Source organism: Clarias gariepinus, chromosome 5 (assembly GCF_024256425.1).
Source record: "Clarias gariepinus isolate MV-2021 ecotype Netherlands chromosome 5, CGAR_prim_01v2, whole genome shotgun sequence".
NCBI lineage: Eukaryota > Metazoa > Chordata > Actinopteri > Siluriformes > Clariidae > Clarias > Clarias gariepinus.
Genome location: NC_071104.1, coordinates 26848993 through 26868840, shown reverse-complemented (window position 1 = coordinate 26868840; position 19848 = coordinate 26848993). Strand labels below are relative to the sequence as shown.

The 19848-nt window shown below is 37.1% G+C and overlaps 1 protein-coding gene across 5 annotated transcripts in view; it reads left to right on the top strand.

Moving 5' to 3' along the window:
- The window catches only part of grb14 (growth factor receptor-bound protein 14), a 60467-nt gene that overhangs the window by 23064 nt on the left and 17555 nt on the right, over positions 1–19848 (top strand). For 4 of the 5 annotated variants that reach the window (XM_053496387.1, XM_053496386.1, XM_053496388.1 and 1 more), the window contains one exon: positions 17596–17752. In XM_053496387.1, the coding sequence (XP_053352362.1) occupies positions 17596–17752 (157 nt within the window). Of the gene's footprint in view, positions 1–16687; positions 17035–17595; positions 17753–19848 lie in introns of those variants that run through there. The other variant, XM_053496389.1, reaches the window with a different exon arrangement.

Genomic DNA, 19848 nt, shown 5'->3' with positions numbered 1-19848 from the left:
TTGCTGTTCAAATTCATACAGTAGTTGAAAACTAGCAAAATCACTGTATTTTATTAAAGATGTATGCTCAATTGTCTTCTTTTTTCAAACACTATTAATCATTTAACATTGCTGTATAATTTTGTTTTACAATATTTAACATTGATGAAATATTTCTTTAGGCCATTAAATTTCTCAAACATTACACACTGTACAATTTTTTGAGATTCTTGTTTAAAGATGGGACAATTACATTGGGCTCTGCCAATATATTACCGTACACTAAATATTTTATAATTGGAATGTTAAGTGTGGGTTGTAACATGTAATTTTTGCTTTGGTCTGTCTATATATTCAAAACAGAACCGTTTTATTTATTTTTTAGGAGAGCACTTTCTGGTTGGTTCATTTTGGTAATTAGAAAACGTTTGATAAAGCTTTTTACCTTTATGAACATTTTTAATGGGTTACAGTTTGTTGTTGTAGGCAGAAAATCTGGCATTGTATCTCCCTAGTGTAAAATTAATTTATGTGTTCAGCATAGGAGACTTCTAGTTAGATTTTATTTCTTATGTTTATATAACTCCAAATACCTTTAGGGGGGCTTTCACCTAACACAACATATAAGGTCAAACAATCCTCTGCTATCTGATTTGGCTCACACTTGACCCCAGTGTTGACGTCTCAGTCCTCCTCTTTAATGCCTGCTCCACTATTGTTCAGGAGCTGTGGGACGATTCAGTCCGGCTTTCAGCTTTTGTTTTTCAGCGATTGGAAGGAGTAAAGCTGTGAAGGCACTGCTATAGATGCAGGTTGGTACCTCTGTGACCTTCTGCTCCTTGCTGGCCTGTGTGAAGGGTGTCTTTGCAATCTTATTGGCCTAACAGGCCTTTCATTGAGCGACTGCAGTGGCCAGAACAAAAGGAGCGTGACAGTTAGCCCAGCTGTTTGTCTGTCCTTACCATGTAGATATATAAGGTTTGTATGCTCTTGCTTCACACTGCCTTGACATCATCACCTCCCCCATCTTACTGTTGAATAGAGCAAGCACGCATTGCATCACTCAGTATTTTTTAATCTTTGGTAGATAAAAGTTTTCTAGCGTAAGGAAATAGGAACTTTGCTTGGGCATAATAACTTAACTAACTTTGATCTTACAATAGTATTTATGTTTGTTTTATCTCACAGTTGTGCAATTTATTTGAGAAATTGTAAATTCTCTTGGCATTCTCATTTAACAGTTAGAGCAGAAATGGACGTCTGTTTTTCTGGACAGTGTTATGATTATCAACAAGAGGGCACTGTTCTCCAGAAATGAAATAATACAGAACATTAATACAAAGAACATCAGTTCTCTCTTATTGCATATATGTAGACACTAAAAGAAATGTGTCCTGGTTTATAACAATGCTGATTATTTTTTGCTATTTAAGATAGGAACCTACTGAAGGTGTCTTTCCCTTTTTGACTTTTAGTAATATGAGTAAAAGGAGTACAAGGTGGAATTTGAATGACGGGTGAGTTGTCAGCAGGTTTGTTAGAGTGGAGCCATGAAAAGTGGAAAGGCCCTGGCTGCTGACATGCCATTGTTTTAGCTGTGGTTTTAAGGAGCTATTTCAGTCATGAGAAATTGCTTCTCCCAGGCCCCACATTTGCAGTGTCATGATAGATTTTCATGACAAAGGTTGCGTGGTAGACCTGCTGTCTCAAATCTCTATTGAATGCGAGAGCCGCAACCCTTGTATTATTTGAATAAGCAGTGCCGCTGCCCTCAGACTCCTGCCGTGATCCGCTTCAATAAATTCATTTGCAACAAAAGGGCATCTTCCATGTTTATCTCCTGTATTATTTACAATTCACCCTCTCTACGCACGCACGTACATACACATATGCAAGCCTAAAACCTCTATGATGTCTTATTATCAAACTATGAACATTTTGTAGATTGTACAAAGCTTACTCAGTTTAAAGAGAGTTTATGATTGACGTTTTCTCTGTTCCTTTTTTTGTGTTTACATTTGTCTCAAATAAGTATCTTATCTCAACCCCATACTGCTGCATTTACTTATGTAATCATCCCTATACATATGGTCTCATAGTAATTATGTAAGTTTTGACCATGACCGCCAGTGTATTTATGGAGAAAATTATAGCTCTAAACACATCTTGACATCATGCTTTATAGTTCAAGGACTGCTGCAGGTTATCCTTCTCCCTCGGCACAGACTAAGAACATGCTGCAATATTTCAAGGCAAGAGAGAAGGTATTATTAGCCTAAACACTCATACTCTTTCCCTGCACCATGGTTTGTCCTTTCTTTATTTGCTGAGCATGCTAAATTTGTTCCCTCAAGAGTAGATTTAGCTTTGTGTATCCCCTTCCCTTGAGCTTGTCTTTATGTCTGCAAGCAGTAGCTCTGATTCCACAAACACAGAGTGAAGGGTTACATAGAAATGATCCATATACTGCACCACTATATATCATGTAAAGAATGCATAAATATAAATTAGAATTTTCACTTGTTCAGATGAAATATATAATTTATTTATGGCATTGGCAGCTCAGCACTCAGACATACAGTTTCTAAGTTTTAGTATGAACATTGCCAAGCTTTACTGTGTATGTGATAGTATGTCTACTGTATGTTGAAAATAACTTTTTAGTAAACTTTAAACTGTTAGAATGTCTGTTTAGGGTGCTGCACACATCCTTCATAGTATAATAATCGAAGTGTTTGTACGTACATGTTTTCATCTTCACGTGAGTCCCTTAACATGCCAACCTGTCTGTGTGTGTTTGTGCCAGTGTAAGAAGTGTTTGGTCGATGAATTGTAAAATAAAATCCGGCTGCTTTTTGGATTGTGACCTCAGTCCCAGCCATCACCACAGAGACCCACAACCCCTTGTTTCACACAGCAGCTTGCACAGCTTCTTTTAACATGACTTTATGGCATGGAAAATCAACAAACAGCCTGCTTATTTTTTTCTCTGTTTATTTCCTTGCCATTAAATTGACAACCTTTCAGTTTTGTGCCTTCTTTGTTCTCTTTCGGGCTTTGACATCTTTTATGTTTTCCAGAATACTGCCAGACAGTGCACATACTATACAGACAACCATAGATTTTGTATGTATGTGGTTAATTAAATTGGGGCATGCTTTTGTTGTCAAGGCTGCAAATCCTGAGAACAACAATAAGGAGTTGTCTTGCTTATTGTAAATTTGGTGTGGGTCTTACAGTATATATTTTACTGTGTATGCTATTCTATTAATGGGGAGTTATTGATGCCTTAATCAAACTACAGCCAAAATAAACACAATTTAATTTAGTAGTTGTAATTTATGCTTCAAGTTAAGCGTCTTATACAGCTCAAGCTGAAGATATTTGGTATCACAAAGTTACACTTTCTCACCACTTAGAAGTGTTATAATAAAAGTAAAATGAACAGTTTTAAAGCAAAATGAGACATCTCCAAACAAGATGTTTGTTTATTTATTTATTTATCTATTTATTTTTTGAAAGAAGCAAGAAAGCTTACAAGCTGTTGGAAAATATTTAATGCATTGTTTTGCGTCAAAAGTGTTTTGGTTATATTAGTAAGTATTTAGTCTGTTTAGCTGATTTTGCAAAAGTCTCAAAACTCCACCTGAAACACTTTTTTCCTAATGGATAAATAACCCTGCGATTGCATTTTTATCAATGTAAATATGCAGTTTAGTATAAACAACATTCTCCGTTGAGCTTTAATAAAAAATGCAGCAAACTCATGCTTTGATTGTGTTTTTGTAGTGAGTAACTGGCGGGAACTTGGAGCAAGTAAAAAAGTGTTGAGTTTTTTTTTACAAACAAAATATTTTTAAAATATTAGAAAAGTGTTGTTGAGGATCATGAGAAATTTAAAACACTGAGGTGTCATATAATGTCTAATTGGCCATCAACTGACTACAAATACATTTTTAGTAAACATAGTTTAGTGAAGACCAAAGAGGAGATTTATGGATGCAGCGAGAGAGGACATGAAGTCAGTTGGTGTGAGAGAAGAGGATGCAGAGGATAGGGTTAGATGGAGGCAGATGATTCGCTGTGGCGACCCCTGAAAGGGAACAGCCGAAAGACAAAGAAGAAGAAGAAGGAGGAGTAAACATAGTTTAGTATAAAAGTTAGAAATCATGATTGGGGAATGGAGAGTAGCAGAAGTAACTACAGTAGGTGTACGAAAAAAACAGCTTCCCACACACAACACATCTATGTCATGGCTCAGGTACGCAATCAAGTGACTCTTTGGAATTGTAGAATAACTTGCTGACAAATTGTCCTTTGTTAATATATCTTTTAGAAATGCATCATCAAAAGTGGCTCATGGCTGCCAAATGAAGCAAAACCAGTGGTACCTCAGCGTATGAATTAAATTAGTTCTAGAGGTGTGTTTTTAAGGTAATTTTGTATTGCAAATCACATTTTCCATAAGGAATAATGTAAATGCAGATAATCTACTCTAGCCACCCAAAAATATTACCAAAATTACCAATTTCCAACACTAAAAACTTTATATTATATATACAAAATATTTTTGGATATAAAAGCAATCAAAACATTTATAAAAGACATTATATTTTACAAATGAAGTAAAATATGAAATAGACATTATACCTTACTTAACTCTTGGCACCAGCTGCTTTAAATACGAAACTGCAAGTCTTCTAAAAGCAAAAATGCTGTTGATTTTTTTCATCTTTTTCATCTAGTCTTGAAACGTATCTTTCTATTAAAGCTTTCGGGTCGAATTAATTTGTAGCACTTTGAGATTCGCTTCAAATATACAGTGCATTATAAATAAAATTTATTATTATTATTATTATTATTATTATTATTACAAACATAGTGAGTAAGATGTACACATACTTTGAGACCAAAAGAAAAATTAAGACTACAGTTCTTTCCATCTACTCGGTTCAAATTAAGTTATGACTGTATAAATTATGTATGACTGTGTATGTGACAAATAAAATTTGAATTTGAATTTGAAGTTAAAAGAAAGAAAGAATAAAAAATAAATGATAAAAATAGGCAATAACAACTAGCAATGTTTACTAAGCATAAAGTCATTTAATTGACCTTATATCTTTACATTGTAAAGTGCATAAAGGGTAATAAACTTAAGGTCGCAAATTGTTATGAAGGGTTACTAAGAAAATTACATTGGTTATATATACCCAGACTGTGAGCTATTATGAATAAGTTGTTGGAGTTTATTTCTGCTGGCTAAGACATTATAACAGGGCACAGACTGTGTGTGTGTGAGTGTGAGTGTGTGTGTGAGTGTGTGTGTGTGTGTGTGTGTGGTGGTGGGTTACAGAAAGCATGAGAGCCTGATCTGGATTCTTAGCAGTCATAGACACAGCAGTCACAGGTCTTCTGGTGTTGCATTTAAGCACATGGGTAAGAATGTCTGTGTGCGTGTATGTGTGAGAGAAAGAGAGAGAGAGAGAGAGAGAGAGACACGCATAGGTCAGCATTCATGTGTTCAGTCAACACTTCCAAAGAACTCACCACCACCCAACTAACCCCATTAAAGCACAGCATATTGCACATTGTACACTTGAAGGATTTGACCACAAATCTCAATAAACACATTTTGTGTACTTTTCCTTATTTTGGCAACTTATTATCCTCTGGCACTTACAGTATTTCCACTCCGTATCCTAACCTAATTCAAGAAGCTTAAAACATACACAATTTTGGCTTTTTTTTTTTTAGTTTGTAATTTAAAAGGTTTTCCCGCCTCAAACCCCAACACTATTTTTCTTGGCTCATTTTGCTACATCACTGCAAAATCACAATTAAAACATGTGTAATTAAATATTATTTATTGCTCCACATATGTTATTGATGCTAAATTGTATATGTTCATTGCTATGAACAAAACTGCATGCTTATAAATTATGACGCAACTGTGGGTGGTGTAGTTAGAGCATTTACAATAATATGACCATAACAGTTTTGACATAGTATTTTGGCATTTGTAGTTTTAATCACTTTTGTGAATTAAACATTAATACTCTTTAATAGTATTAAAATAGTTTGTAATACTTATATCTTTTAAAACTGCTTTTTTTTTAAAAGAAATCTATTTATCTCATTTTACAAATTCTTCCCTGTGAAAATGTGTATTAGCAAATTGTATTTTCTTTTTTTTTCTCCTTTTTTATGATGTATAAAAATGGGAAAATTACCTTTAACTTCCATGTGATATGAATTCTTTATTTGTTATTGAAAAAAATGTAAAAAAAATTTTCTTTCATCAAATTTTTTTTTTCAATAATTCCATATCCACGTTTTCATACTCATGGACCTAATATCAGGTTGGACAATAGATCTATTCCATATTTTAAACAAAAATCTGTGGTTACTACCTGTGATTCAAGTTAGATAATTACAGTGACACTGTGTAGTTAGTTTAGCTACTGTACGTGCATTGCAATCTATGTTCCATTTCCATATATAGTTTGGGTAAAAGGGCTTCCTAGTTAATGAGACATACAGTACCTGATGTAGCTTCAGTTGGAGCCAACTAGTTAAGTCCTTTTAGGGTGCCTAAATGATCTCAGTTGGCTCCCCTTGATTTGTAGGAGAATGTTCTTTACTCTGAGTCTCTGTTAGATTGCTGAGTTCACCCACAGAGAGTAAGCCCAATGGCCACTTTAAACTTGGCAAAGAAAATCAGAAGAATCTCTAGTGCATGGTGCAGGTCCTCAGAAAGCTGCGAAAGAGTAAAAAGCTGAAAATTGATCCTGCTGAGTCCTAGTTTAAACTATTAGTCTGAGTATACTCTGAGACTACTATAATTTGGTCTATATTTAAAAATATAGACAGTTCATTTTGCCTGTCCAAAGGCACTCTCCCAGCTTTTTTTGCAACAGAGATGAGTTTCAGCCTTTCAGTACCTTCAACCTCTTTACTGTAGGTCTTACTATATTTATCTTAATGACACATTTACCTTAACTTACAACAATGTTTTGTGGTTCTTTCTGCTTGTATATTAATGCCAAAACAAAAATATTTAAACACACAATTCAAGGTATTAAAAATAAAATAAGTTCTAAAATTCACATGCTTGGAGAAAAGAAATCTTTAGTATTTGCTAGATGACGGCCAGTGACTCAGCTGTTTGGACTGCTTGAGGAAGATAATTTCACCATCTGGGTGCCAGGAGAGAGAAGAGTTTTGATGCATGTCTTCCTTGATGGATGGATGAGCCAATGCAAACTGCTTAAAGCGATTGTGGTGCAGAGCAGGGTGTGGTAATTGCCTTTATGTACTGTAGGAGAGGGCTGGTCTGTTTGTGCCTTTGTAGGGAAACATCAGTGTTTAAATCTGATGTGGGCCACTACAGGAAGCAAGTGGAAGGAATGCAGCAATTGGGGTGATGCGGGAGGGCTGGGGAAGATTGAAAACAGGTAACATAGATGAATTCTGGATCTGTTGTAAGGGTCACACACCAGCATTGGGCAGAGCTCCTACACTTGAGTCGCAGTACTCCAGTGTTGATGTAAGAAGAGACCACCATAGTAACTTCAGTCACAGAAATAGTCTGCAAAACACAACTTCAGATTTCACACAAATAGAGCTCCTTCCGCTCCATTTGGGAATGGGATGTTTCTGTATAATTTATTATTTTTTTTTTTACACCTTCTTGGTTTTTACTAACTGCTGAAGGCATGGTTTGTAACAAGTTTTGAAAGCATGTGCTAGACATTACCAAGAACAGGACTTCACAATCAGTAAAGGGACGAGAAGAAGGGAGACCCAAGAGAACCTAAACATCTGCAGAAATATCAAGCAAGTACCAGTCTGTCAGAACATGAACAGTCAGCCCAAACAAGTGGCAAAACATGTGGACTCATAAGACCAAGATATAACTTATTGGCCATTTAAATTCAATAAAGATATTTTTGTGCAAAAAGGAGACAATCAAAACACAGTGTACATGGAAAGGCATCTGGTCTATTCAGCATAAATTGCTGAATGCAGGCCTTTGTAAAACAGATGAATATAAAGAAAAATGTCATGTTACAGAACAATAACAACCAAAAGCACAAACCCAAGTCAACAAAGGAATGGCTTCAGAAGGTTTTGGAATGGCCTAGTCAGAGCCCAGATTTAAATTCTCTTAAAAAAATTATCTTATTTTTTTTCCTTTAGTATTTGTTTTAATACAACAATCAGTAACTGTATGTGATCTCATCAAAACTGTACCACTGATTAAATACTTTAGATATAGAATATAGAAATTATTTTAATAAATACATATTTATTAATTTATGAAGCTTACAGTTAAACCCTAATCTATAACTGGTTGCACAGTATAAATAAAGCCCTATGGCTCTATAGTTGTATGGCTCATGATATTGCAAAGAAATACAGAAGACACTATTACATAAACATTCAAGATATGTGTATATTTTGTATACAGTAAATGTGTACTGTATGTTTGGTATATAGTGTATACAGTATGTATATTTCTATATTCCTACACTGTGGCATGGTAGTTAGAGCTCTCCACTGTCTTTCTTGGCCTAAGTGTTGTATGGTGTTTTTCTTTTGTGGTCGGTCAAGGCCAATGTCTCTAAGGCTGCTTATGTTTTGGGAATGGCTGAGACTTTCTTATCAAAGTGTTCTATTTATTTCAGTGTATTTCTTGCTAGCTGTGATAAGTATTAGCGTCTGCCTGTCTGTGTTCCCATTCCTGATAATTCATGTGAACCGTGGAATTATTGGTGCAGAGAAAATTATCCTAGCAGTGCTCTACTTAATGTAAGATTTATAGACATATAGTATATACATAGAGACACTGAACTGACCGACAGGCAGAAAGAGAGACAGACAGACAGATATTCAAGAAGTAATCATGCCCATTACACATGTGATGGACCTTCAAGAAAATCATGTCAAACTGTAAAACACAGCCCAAAACATCCGTCCTAAAGCAGAGTGGGCTTCACACTTACACATTTTCTCTAAGGTGTAATGAATTCTAAAGTAAGTTATTGAAATAAATTCTTTAATCCCTTCTTCCCCACCCAGGCTCAGACTAAGATATGCATCTATTGTGTGAGTGTGTGTGTGTGTGTGTGTTGTGTTATTGCATCTCCCTAATAAGAGTATGAATTAAGTGCAAATACTATTTTTATTTTATTTCTTAAAAAGTTTTGCCCACTACAGTCAGTTATTAACCCCAAATTTCTTTCAGAAGAGTAATGGAAACTGAATGTTAGGCCATGCTTAAATATTTAGGTATTTAAAATAATTTTGTATATCCCACATAATTTTCATCTCTCAAGTGCAGTTTTTTGTATAAATGTAGAAATCATGCGTTTCTATTTTAAAACGGTGTATTGTCACGTCTCTCATACACTTTTCCTCTGTCTGTTTTTTTTCTCTCACGACCACTCATCCCTTTACTGCTAACTCTCTACTCTCCCTTTCTCATCACTTTTATCAGCTCAAGTATGCATTGTCCTCTGTAAGTCTCAGTTAAAGTGCTCTTTCCTCTGGGGACAGATAATGCCTTTGCCATGCCTCATCAATTTATTTTGACACCTCTATCTGTAGTTTACTGAACAATATATACATATATATTTTGTAATTATATATTATGCAGAAGTAATTGCCGGCAATATATGTATGACTTCGGTATGATTAAAATTCAAATTGGAATTATAATGCTATTTAAATGTCTTTGTCCCAGGTCAAATTACTGTTTTCCTTTTTCATTTATAATATAAAAAAGAGTACTTAGTGCTCTGAAACAAAAGTAAACATCTATTTCAGTTCTTTAGAGAAAAATGAAGTATGGAAGTCACACCATCTTTTGGTGCCTTTTAGAGGGAAGGTTTACATGTTGTCAGCAGATAAGCTCATTGTAGGTCTTTTCCGTGACCTTCACAATTCAAGCTTAGCTCCTCTGTGCTTTATCAGGAGATTTTATTAGAAGGGAAAGCTTTTCTTACAAGAAAAAAAAAACACGCCATGTTTCCAAGGCCACAGGAGGAGTCTGACATTCAGTCTCATATAGACATTGTCCGTGGTACAACTCCAGACTTCGCCACGGGCATTTTCAGCTTTTTAGATCTTCAGAAATATTTAACCGAGCAACTACATTTACACCCTGTCCAGGGTGTACACCGCCTTGTGCCCCAAGTCTCGTGGGATAGGCTTTACAGTAGGTCCCTGCGACCCTGAACACAGGATAAAGCGATATAGACGATGAGTGAGAGAGTGAGTAAGTGAACTACGTTTACATAAAAAAAAAAAAAAGAAATTGGATGGACGTTTTTTGCCCAGCAGCCTACTGAAGAGAGCAGTATGAATTTCCAAGCCAGACGAGTCACGCTCCCCGCCATCACTCCGCTTTGTCTGCAGAAGCGGGTAGGAACCCAAAGACTTTCTTTTAAGCTTAAACAATTGACTAACATTTGCATTCTCTTCTTTGGACAAAAAAAGTATAGCAAAACAAAACACTATCTAACATTTCTTTGACTGCTTACATGTGCTTGTTTCATCGTTCTCTAACGTTAGACATGGTTTAGACTTTGGTTTTCCTGTATTGTGGCATGTTTGGAAGGCTGGTCTTGTGGTGGAAACCATAGACATTTATTTCCTCCATAGATTTTCCCATGATGGAAAGCCTGACTATGCAGGAAGTTTGGGAACAGAAAGATTTAATTTATTTCCTCGTGTTCCTTTGAATAATCTGTATTCCTCAAATCATTGATATGTACCGATTTGTCATTTTTTATTGTGTTTGAGATGCGCTTTTGTAGTATCATGAGGCACTGTAGGCTACATTATTACAGGTCATTGATTACAAGTTATGCATCCGCGTGCAAGTACTTAGCCAAACGCTGTGTTTCTACTGAAAAACTTGTTAATTTTACAGTCTCTCGTTATAAAGAATCATCCGTGCAGAGTAGAGAGTAATACAATAAGACAAGGTGCAGTGAAAAGGGTTCAATTCACACTAATGTCTTGCAGTGGGACAGGCTACAAGAAGCACGCGTTTAAAAAAATGAGTTTTATAAGAGTTTTAAAAGTGTCAAGTGCATGTAAAAAAAGGTTAAAACCTTAATTTTACAGGGATCTTTAGTGTCAAATATTTTACCTGAACTTTTTTTCATTATTACATTTTGTGAATATGAAACATTTTCAATCTTGTTTCATTATAGTTCATACTATAAGTGATCAGTAAAAATTAATGAGTTAAATAACAGAATAATGAGGCAGAAAGGGTTAAAATCATGTGAGAAAGCACATCCATAAAATTGGTTTTGAAGATATTTCACGTATTTTCACATAGAGTTAAACTAACGATTTAAAACAATTTCTTGAGTGCATGTAAGATGTCACAGCTGGTTAGAGATGTCAAAGCTGTTTGGGAGCCTGCCATTCATTTCGAGAGCAAGAGATGGATGGATGGCGAGAGGCTGAGGGAGCACTGGATAAGTACTGGTCAGGCCAAGGCCAGTTGTCTGATTCTCAGATAAAGATGCAGCTGTGGAGTGAGAGGTCATGAATACAGAAGGACAGACTTTAGTCAACTGGTCTATACTGTCCTGTCCTTGAGTTGAAGACTGTTAAGCATCTCTAAAGGCCACAATAGTGCTAACCTGAATAACACGTACAGTACTATGGTCTTCATTTGAGTTCACCAGTTCTGAACACACAGTTCTGCAGTCTGCAGGGTTAAATAACACACTAGTGTTCATCAGGATAATTGAGGTTTAGGACAGAAAAACACTATAAAATGACCAAAAAATGTAGTTTTTTTTTTTTCTTTTCAATATTTTCTAAGGAACGGAAAGCTTATGTCGTTTTTTTCATTTTGTTAAGGCCCAATACACTCATTATGCAAGGATCCCTTTTCATAAATACATAATAATAAAAGGTTCATAAAACAGCAGTACCTCCACTGGAATTAATTAGAAACTGGAAAGAACCAAATTTTCATCAATGCAGTTTCTTAATTGCGTCGTACGATCAGAATCCGACAGTGGGTGCATAAAGCTGTCATGGGTGTAATCAGTTTACTGCTAATCTTATTTCCTTGTTTAACTGAGCGATAGCTGGAGGGAGACAGTCTCCCAGTGTTCTACTCTCCCCAAGCATGCTCTGCTTCAAAGCTTATCTCTGAACACGGAGAGCCAGACACACAATATACACACACATTTTAACGCATGACTTGTGGACTTCCTCTATCCTCTCAGGGTTTAGAATATTCCAAATGAAATAGCCAAGTAAGTTGTGCATGTGCCTCTCCATGTGTGCTTGAAGTGTGCGATTGTCAGGAGTAGCTCTGTGCTTAAGGCATTGGACTACAGTCCAGGAGGGACCAGGTTCAAATTCTACGACCACCAAGTTGTCCCTGTTGGGCCTTTGAAACTACCTTACTACTGTACTTACCATACCATCTACTGTTCGGTTGTATAATGAGATTAAAATTGAAGTCATTCTATATAAGGGCATCTGCCAAATGCCTAAATGTAAATGATTGTATGCATTTGGAGGGCGCCAGTATTGGATGCAAGAGTGGGTGCCTCGACCTGATCTGCACCCACTTTTTATTCCCACTTACCTTTCAGAGAAGGTAGAACTGAAGACACTTAGAAACAGATTTCAGACATGCTTTTACTTTGGGTGGCTATTGTTTATATGAACAGGAAAATTCATTGATCTCTGAGTACATTAAAAAATATTTGAAAGTGGTGAACTTTGAAAGACTGGTAACATCAGAAATTGTTCGTGAGAGAATGAATTATTGATACAGTATGGGTTGATGAGAATTCTATATTACAGAATAAGGGAAGAACAACAAAAGTGAAATTTTTAAAAAGGCCTTTGTGTGTATGTGTGTGTGTGTGTGTGTGTGAGAGAGAGAGAGAGAGAGAGAGAGAGAACAGTAGATGCTTCTGAATGCAGGTCTTTGTGTCCAGTGATAGCACTCAGCAAAGCTTGCACTGCCCTTACATATGTTTTATCTGCACTCTGCACTGAGCTTTCATCACACACAGATTTTTGGGAAGAGAGAGAAAAACACCAACTACAGATGTCACTAATTAAAGTTAGTACTGTAAGTCACTAAATAAAATGTTTTAGCATTACACCAGACAAATATGTGTCTTTTCAGTTAGTTTTTTTTCCCTCCTTCATCTGTCCTCAAAATTCTGATACAGCTCAGGGATGCCAAATAGGACACAATGAGAACGCTCAGCATCTGCATGATGCTGCATGTATATTTAAGTATCTAATCAAAGAAGAGTAAGCCACTGCCACAAATGTGCGTGTTCTCATGGGGCAGAAATTCCGCATATTCAGTAGCCAAAATGTTCACAGATGACAACTTTAATATTAGCTTTGATTTTGAGCTAATGAAAGCAGTACTCTTTATGTTATAATTCTAAAATTCACTGCTAATGATTTTTTCTAATGTAACAGTTTGCACTCATGCACGTACTGTAAATAACCACCCAGGCGATCATAAAGTTATGCACACAAACCTGGAAGCCTTTCTAAAAGTACTGCAGCTTAATGTGACTCTACAAAGAATAGAAAAATTATGATTCACTACAGTCTGAATTTTGTGTGTGGATTGTGTGTTTGCTTTGAAGCTCTTTTTGATGCAAGTGCAAAGCGACACCTGTGCAGCGATTGAGTCTGAAAAGTGTCCCTCCTCTGCAGCCTGCAAAGGAACCAAAGGCACTTTTGGGACTTGATGAAGTCAGCACTGATTGGAAGCTCTGACAGCCTCTGACGGAAATGTATTCACGCAAATCAAAAGATACCCTCCCCATAAGGGTTTTAAAACAACACACCACATACTATTTAAAAAGTAGATTTCATTTAGAGATATGGTTATTACAGGTGGTGATGACTGGTGGGTGCTAACACTTTCTCGACACCTTGCAGATTTTTCTTTACTTTAATAAAGGAACACTAATAAACTTTAGAACAGTGGTGTAAAGTCTTACAGTGTGCTGTAAAAAGCTGATCGCTTCAAAAATGTTTTTCTCTTTGCAATTTTTTAATTTTTCTAAAGGCAAGTCCAAAAAAAAGTATGTGCCTCTAGCATTTTTAGGGCACACATTGAATTACTGTGAAATTGCCACATACACATTACTGCACAGTGGAATTCTTTATTCTTCGCATGTCCCAGCTATTTATTTATTTTTTTGTTAGTAAGCTGCCATTATACTGTGGCAGTCACTGATCTTTCTTGATCTATTCAACAAATTCTTGATCATCTTGGAAGGGTTTGTGCCACACTTTTATTTGTTTAAACTTTATGCAAAATTTGATTCGGATTGGTTACTCTACTCATTCTGTCATTTTGAATGCAACATCTACACAGTACACCAGCTCACTCAATGGCATCTAGCATATGACTCAAGTTATCATTGTTCACGCATGTGCATTCCATTCCATTCTCCCTGGCTGCCAGTTACTCAAATCGTTCGTGTTACTGTATATCATCAATGGCTGGACTTTTTCCCGGCAGACCTGTTTACATTATTAAACACAAGAACACAGATCAAGTTAAAGTCACATTTATTTAAACATAAAAATATGGAAAAATATGAAGAACAACAAATTCTACAAATATGTGGTGTTGTTTTTTCGAGGTACTAATAGAGGCAACTGATAAAGTACTAAATGCAGATCTTTGCCTAATTAAGGGTTAACAACTCTTCTGATCCAGTCTTAGTTCTATACAAGGCAGATGTTTGTGAACTATGAATGTTGCAGTAAACAAGCTGTCATCATAGTTCAGTCTGTTTAGATGGGAGGGTTAATTGTACCATTCTGCATAGGGCTCGGAAATAGCCAGCATGTATTATGGGATCATTGGTGAGGTCAATTCATTGTTTACATGCAACGTTCACAGACATTGTATGAGTTTCAAAACTATCCAGTTTTAAATAAAGGAGAAGGGGATAAATCTCAGCAAACTCCAGAGGAATGCCTAGCAGTGATATATGGATCAAATCTGTCTCTTTGAAGGCATGGGACCATGTAACATCCTAGAGAGACTGGAATGATCTCCACAAAAGTCTCTAAAGCTAATGTTAGAGTGTCGTCATTGTTTTCCACAGCTATTTTGACAGTTAAAATTAGCATATAATCATATATTAGCTTTCCTTGTTTAATCACCACATATGAAGTCATTGTAATAGCCGTAGCATATTTTTATGACAGCGGTCATGGGTGCTTCTGAGGCAGTTTATAACACGGCAATATCTTCTTACCATAATGACACAAACACTAGTTAGACTAGCTATCTGTTAAATGACTGACTAACCCTGCTAAAATAACAGCTCAACCATAAGACACTGCATCAAGACTACACGTTCCCATGCCCTATACAGGATGTAACAGATGCTCTCGATTGGCTCTGATTGATGGGCAGAAGGGAAGGCCGTTCCTCCCACTCAGAGAGCAGGTTCTCTTCAACTCTTTCGCTTCAACAGGATTTAAAGTTATAAACTCCCAGTGATGAGGCAAAAACAAAGATTCACCAAAGATACTGACAATGTTAATGTTTTCTAGATTCAACTGACTAGAGGGAATAAGACTGGAGGGAATAAAATAATTACATAATCATTGGAGGTAATAGACCTAATGTTCTGTGACTGCACAATCTGTTTATTGTCAGATATAAGATCTTAAGACATTTGTGCACAAACTGCTCCATGTTCCCTGCTGTGTTGATAATGTTTTTGTTTTTTTTTCTGTTTTGCACTATAGCTGTACAGTATTGTGGGATGTGTAGGACAATGTACTGTAGGCTTCGTTTAAAAGTTTTCCAGATGGCATTAACTCATCAAGCAATATGTTCTATTGATCCTTTTGATTACAACATACAATAACTGGAAACCATGACTTCCTAGTCTTATGGTCATTTTAGTTCAACCATGGCTGATGAGTAAAATTAAGAGTTTTTTGAAGGTTAAGTATATCAAAGCAACAGTAGCACATCTGCATGTTAAACGTTATAAGCCTGAAGGCCTGAGACCAGTTTATTTTCACCTCATCACTGTACAAAGCATAAATAATAAATAGGCTTTAACTAAATCTTGATTGGACTCTTTCTTTTCTCTCCCTCTCCCTCTCTCTCTCTCTCTCTCTTTCTCTCTCTCTCTCTGGCTGTCTTCCCTCTCTCTCTCTCTCTCTCTCTCTCTCTCTCTCTCTCTGGCTGTCTTCTCTCTCTCTCCCTCCCCCATGCTTTCTCTCCTCACATTTCGTCTCATGTCTCTTGACCCTTCTCCTTCCATTACTTCCCTTCCCCCATCTTTTCCTAACCACTTTTTAAATAAAAAAAAAACTTTTCATGAAGTTGATCTAAATTAAAATGATATTTAAACAAAATGGTCGAAAAGGGTGCAGCACCTATGCTGAACATTATAGAGAGGACAGATGGGGTTGATCTCTGTCATGGGAAAAGCTAGGTGAAACGAGCCTTGTGACTTTTTCTACCCCTTCTCTACTCCACCTCCTTCTCCCCAGCTCCCTTCTTTCTGCACTATCTTCCTCTACTCCCCTCTCTTTCTGGTGGTGGTGAGGGCGGAGCTTGTGCTGGTATGGGGTGGGCAGGGCTTACCCCTGGAAGCTGCAGTTAGTGAGAGATGGCAGGTGATTGGGCAGAGTTTGGGTGACATACAGCAGGAGAGGCAGGAAGTACTGGAGCTCGGAGCCTGTTCCCTTAATTACCTCATTTCAGTTCAGCTGCAGAGAGAAAGAGCCAGAGAGAGAGAGAGAGAGAGAGAGAGAAGAAGAAGCAGAACGTCTGGAAAAGACAGAGAGGAGAGAGTAAGAGACAGAAGAGGAGAAGAACAAGAGAGACAGCGAGAGGAAAAAATAGAGGGAGAGAGCTACTGCTCCCTCAGTACATGCATGTTTCTATGTTTTACCTAAAATCCTGCTCCTACAATGCTGTGTACTCAGCCTTACCTAAACTGCAGAGCTAGCCCCAAATCACAGCTCTGCTTGCCGTCTAATACGGTGGTAAGTTATGCTAAAATACTTGTTTTTATGCATGCGTGTTTGTATCTGGTTGATGCCTTGCAAAAGGGGCTAAGACCTTCCTCTCTTTCTGTAAGGGATAATTCGAGCTATCGTAGCTGTTCTAAACTTAATCCGGACCGAAGGGACTTCGATTTGGCGATAATACGCACTGCTCGTTCTGCTGTTCCGTTTGGCGAGTGCGAGACTAGGAACTGTGAAGCAAGTGAAAGGGAACATTCATGATCTGCTCCCAGTTTGCTGGCCTGGTTCTCACTGCTACACTGTCATTCGAAATGAATGGAGTGTTGAGTGTGGAGGGCGTGAGGTGTGAGGTAGCTTGCAGTATCAAATGAGCTCCATTAATGATACGATTCTCTGCCCTTGCACAAAAGGCATATAATCGAGTATTAGGTTCATGTGATTATTCTGACATTTTGGACTCCTTATCTGGATCAGTAGTCATAATTGTACTGTATATCAAATGTCATATGATTTCACAGTCACTGCAAAATGACACAAAACTTTTTCACTGGCTAATAAATGTTTTTTTTTTTGTGGAAGGTGATCAAAGTATACAGTGAGGACAACAGCAGTCGAGCCGTGGAGGTTCCCAGTGACATCACTGCCCGGGATATCTGCCAGCTGTTCATTCTGAAGAACCACTGCATTGATGACCACAGCTGGACGTTGATTGAGCACCTTGCTCATCTGAGTATTGGTAAGTGCATCCATCTGTGCCCCCATAATGCCCAAAAACTAATTTAGCTTTAATGGAACATAATGGTATTACTGTTTCATGCATTGTTTTATGAGTCTTGATATTCAGGCGGGCGTGCACCATCACCCCTTGGCAATAGCTGTAATGTAACAGAACTAGCTACAGTATAAGAAATATGGACTCACTGTGATCTAGCTCTAATCTTGCAATTTAGTCACATGCTGTGGAATGCCAAGTAGACACTGATCTTATCTAGTTTTAAACAAAACACAATGAATGGTGATTGTGCATTGAATCCCTTTTCATGACATCAGCAGACATTTTTGCAACTAGGTTTAATTTGTTTTAGAGTTACAGTTTAAACAGATGTACCTCATAAAAGACAACAGGCATGTTCATGTTTTTAACTTTATCCATACGATATGTGTCCTCATATGTTACATCAAAGCATCAAATTTTGAGTTCGGCTCCCAGGGTGACTCCAGCATTGTAATGCTTTGCATGCCGTGGATAATTTAAAAGTCCGAAAACCACTTGCATTGCAGTTTATTCTTGAAAAGTGCTGACATTGTTAATAAAATCATACTAATTCACAGATGGTGTTAGAGTTAGAGAACAGTGTCAACAGTCGGCAAAATATGTCATTTTATACAATTTATGTGGCAACGTGTATCAGACTGAAAAGTTCTTGATAAACAACTTTAAAATGTCAGGCAATAATCTTTGCTTTACATACTGTGGGGAAACCACCATCCTCAGACACAGTTTCTCTTACAGCAAGACTGAAGATGTCGGTGAGAAAACCTGCCCAAGCAGAAAACCTCTTATAAAATCCCCCTTTGTGTGACAAGCGGAAGGATAAACAGACTTTATAGGGTTAATGGTTTTGAAGTCTGAAGCAGACACCAACAGTTTAATGTAGTGTCTGGGAGTGCAGACCTTACCTTCAATTAATCGATTGTAGTTTGAGTAGCAAAATGTAGAAAGGCCAAAGAACTCTGGCTCTAGTACTGAGCAGCTTTTGCTGTGTGCTGGAAGGCTGATTAATGACGATGTAAGTGAGGAGTGCCGGATTTATGGCAAACAGGAATAAGACAAGAAGATAGTCACAACACGGAGAAGACATAGGGATGAACATATTAGTTTGGAGAAGGGAATTTTCAATTTCAACTTTTGCAGAAATTTCAGTTTTTACAAAGACAGTTTAATTGAATGGAGATTGAGAGGGGAGAAATCTGCCCAAATAAATTAGTTATGGACCTACAACTTAACCCTCTAAAGATGAACATCCAAAGCTGATTTTAAGTACAACTGGGCAGTTTTGATGAACTTCTTTTGATGCATTCATTTTTTTAACATCCAAAGCTGTACTCAAGTACAACTGGGCAGTTTGCATTTTGTTTGCATTTGCATTGGGCACGAGGTAGGAATACACCCTGATTGGCAGTTCATCACAGGGCATGGTTTTTGAGTTAAATGGTAAGAAAAAGCTCTGTCCATTTGTACATGGTTTACATTTTTGCGGTCACAAACTGAAGTGAAAGTCAGGAATGGTTGATTATAGAGGGGGTAGTTGAGCCAAGAGGAGAAGGGAATTCAAATGTGTGCTTGTGCTTCAGAATTTACAAGCAAAAGAGTTTAAAACAGTAAAAAGGAATATCAAAGCCCTCAGGTTCATCGCTGGCCAACACAGAGGTAGAGCGAGAGGTAGTAGAGAGAAAGTGAGCATTACTATGAAACCTGAGGGAAAGCTAAAGTCATGACACTTGGAATAATCAAGAAATGGATGTCATCAGAAAGTCAGGCTGGAGTTCAGGCAAATGGTGTGAATGAATGGGTAAATGGAATAACAGATGTGTAGGGTTTGGAATATGAAATGTTTGTGGTGAGTATATGACATAACTAAGAAGAGGACTTCTAACTGTGGTCTTTCTTTGGAATCATACCGTAAGTAATGTTCATCTCCACTGGACAGGAAGTGGTTGACATCCCTGGCATCTCTGGCAGCTACCTTCCACGCAGGAATATTCCTTAACCCAATTCTTCACACCATTGCATAATTCAACCATCTGTTCCTTCATCCTCTTATTCAATCT